The 1,725-nt window shown below is 41.0% G+C and overlaps 1 protein-coding gene across 1 annotated transcript; it reads right to left on the minus strand.

The window, feature by feature from the left end:
* Window positions 1-467: 467 nt before the first annotated feature.
* On the minus strand, window positions 468-984 carry SARC_11316 (hypothetical protein; the record flags this gene model as incomplete). Its single annotated transcript, XM_014294597.1, has 1 exon — window positions 468-984. A coding segment is annotated over exon 1 (437 nt), but the record flags the coding sequence as incomplete, so codon positions are not given.
* Window positions 985-1,725: the final 741 nt, after the last annotated feature.

Genomic DNA, 1,725 nt, shown 5'->3' on the forward strand with positions numbered 1-1,725 from the left:
CTACGGGTTCACTAATTGCCGACCAGAAATATACTTGTGCCCATATGTGGTACATGAATGCTACATACATATATATATGCAATAGCTGAACCATGTATATGGTACATAGTCGTAGTCGTATACACACTTAAATCATACCGTAACTTTGGAGCACATCTTGCTTCCCTACCCTTCAGTCGGCACTTTCATGTGCTACTTGGCATAGCTGCACAGACACTTGACATAGATTACACTGTAACGAATGAGCTGATCTTGCTTCCGTGCCTTTCCAGTAGCATTTCTTCTATGTGGTTATCGCTCACAGGCACATTGACCACGCTGACTCTCTCTACATCTTGTTCCCACAGGTTTGACTTCACTTCTGGATACTCGTAGATAGACTCCTATACATAGTTATTATCTCTATATACACGCACACACTCCGGATCAATGCACTGTGACCAAATGAATAGACCGTTCGACTTTACCTTTCCAACAGCACTTCCACGAGGCTATCGCGCACCAGCACATCAGCAACGTTGGTCACCCTGATATCCCCCCCATCTAGTTCCCACAGGTCTGACTGGGTATGTTGTATGCATGTAGATAAACTCGCTAACACGGCTACCATCTCTAAATGGGTCATACCATCCTTACTCGACAACATAGCCACGCATATCTGTACGACTGTACTTCTAATGTCACCTATAACATCGCTTTCGACTTGTTCTGCGTCTGCATCTCCAACAACATCTACATGTTCATCTTTATCTTCCACGCGGATATGGGTGTTCTTTCCTCCATGTCCCAGTTTCTTCCCCTCATTGTTGCCTTTACTACTCGAAGAAGTGTCAATGGTAGTGCAATGTTGCAACAACTGCCGTAAGGGCTCCTCCGAGATCACAAACCCCCCAGGAGAGGACATCTTGTATTATATCGACCAAATACGATACATGAATCACATAGCTTTCCTTTACATACCGCTAGCTTTGTAACTAGGTGAAGTATGAATCAGATGAGTACATGCGATGGAGGTATTATTTATATGTGTAATTATGGCATTGCGTGTCTGTAATACTATGTACGACTTGTATGTATGTGCTTTACGTGGGCATGGCAAGTGCGTACGGTTTTACGGATCGCATTTGTCCCTGTCGTACTATGTTTGTAGTGCGAGCACAGTATATAAAAGCTAAAGGAACTCTTTCATCCACACTACCGATTATACGTCGATATGTTTGGTGTCGTGTGTGTTCCTATACCACAAATAAGTGCTCATATATTAAAATATGAATTTGCCTCTGTACACCTCTACTACCTTTTATTTACATAGAGAGGGAGAGAGAAGCTCTGTACTGGAAAATAAATAATAATCAATCAAAGTATAAATATAAATGATGGCTCTTGATACACATATTATTTTTACTCAAAAGGATGACTCGAAAAGGCTTTTTTCCATATCAACCGCGTCGGCTTTGCTTCTCCCTGTTGTTGGGGTCGATCATCCTCTCTCTACTGTGCTCCACTATTGAACAATACATGTTTCAAAGGTGCTATCATAGATGAGCGATAATTATTTGAGTCTTGCCCTGATGCACTACGAAGCGACTTATGTGTATCACAATGAGGCCAAAATTTTACACCATTTCGATTTGTAACTAATATGCAGTGCTGGCTTCCGCGTCATTTATTACGTAATATTTATTTTATCAGTCTAGATATATAATTTCATATATTCGTATATAT

Source organism: Sphaeroforma arctica (assembly GCF_001186125.1).
Source record: "Sphaeroforma arctica JP610 unplaced genomic scaffold supercont1.1627, whole genome shotgun sequence".
Classification (NCBI taxonomy): domain Eukaryota; class Ichthyosporea; order Ichthyophonida; genus Sphaeroforma; species Sphaeroforma arctica.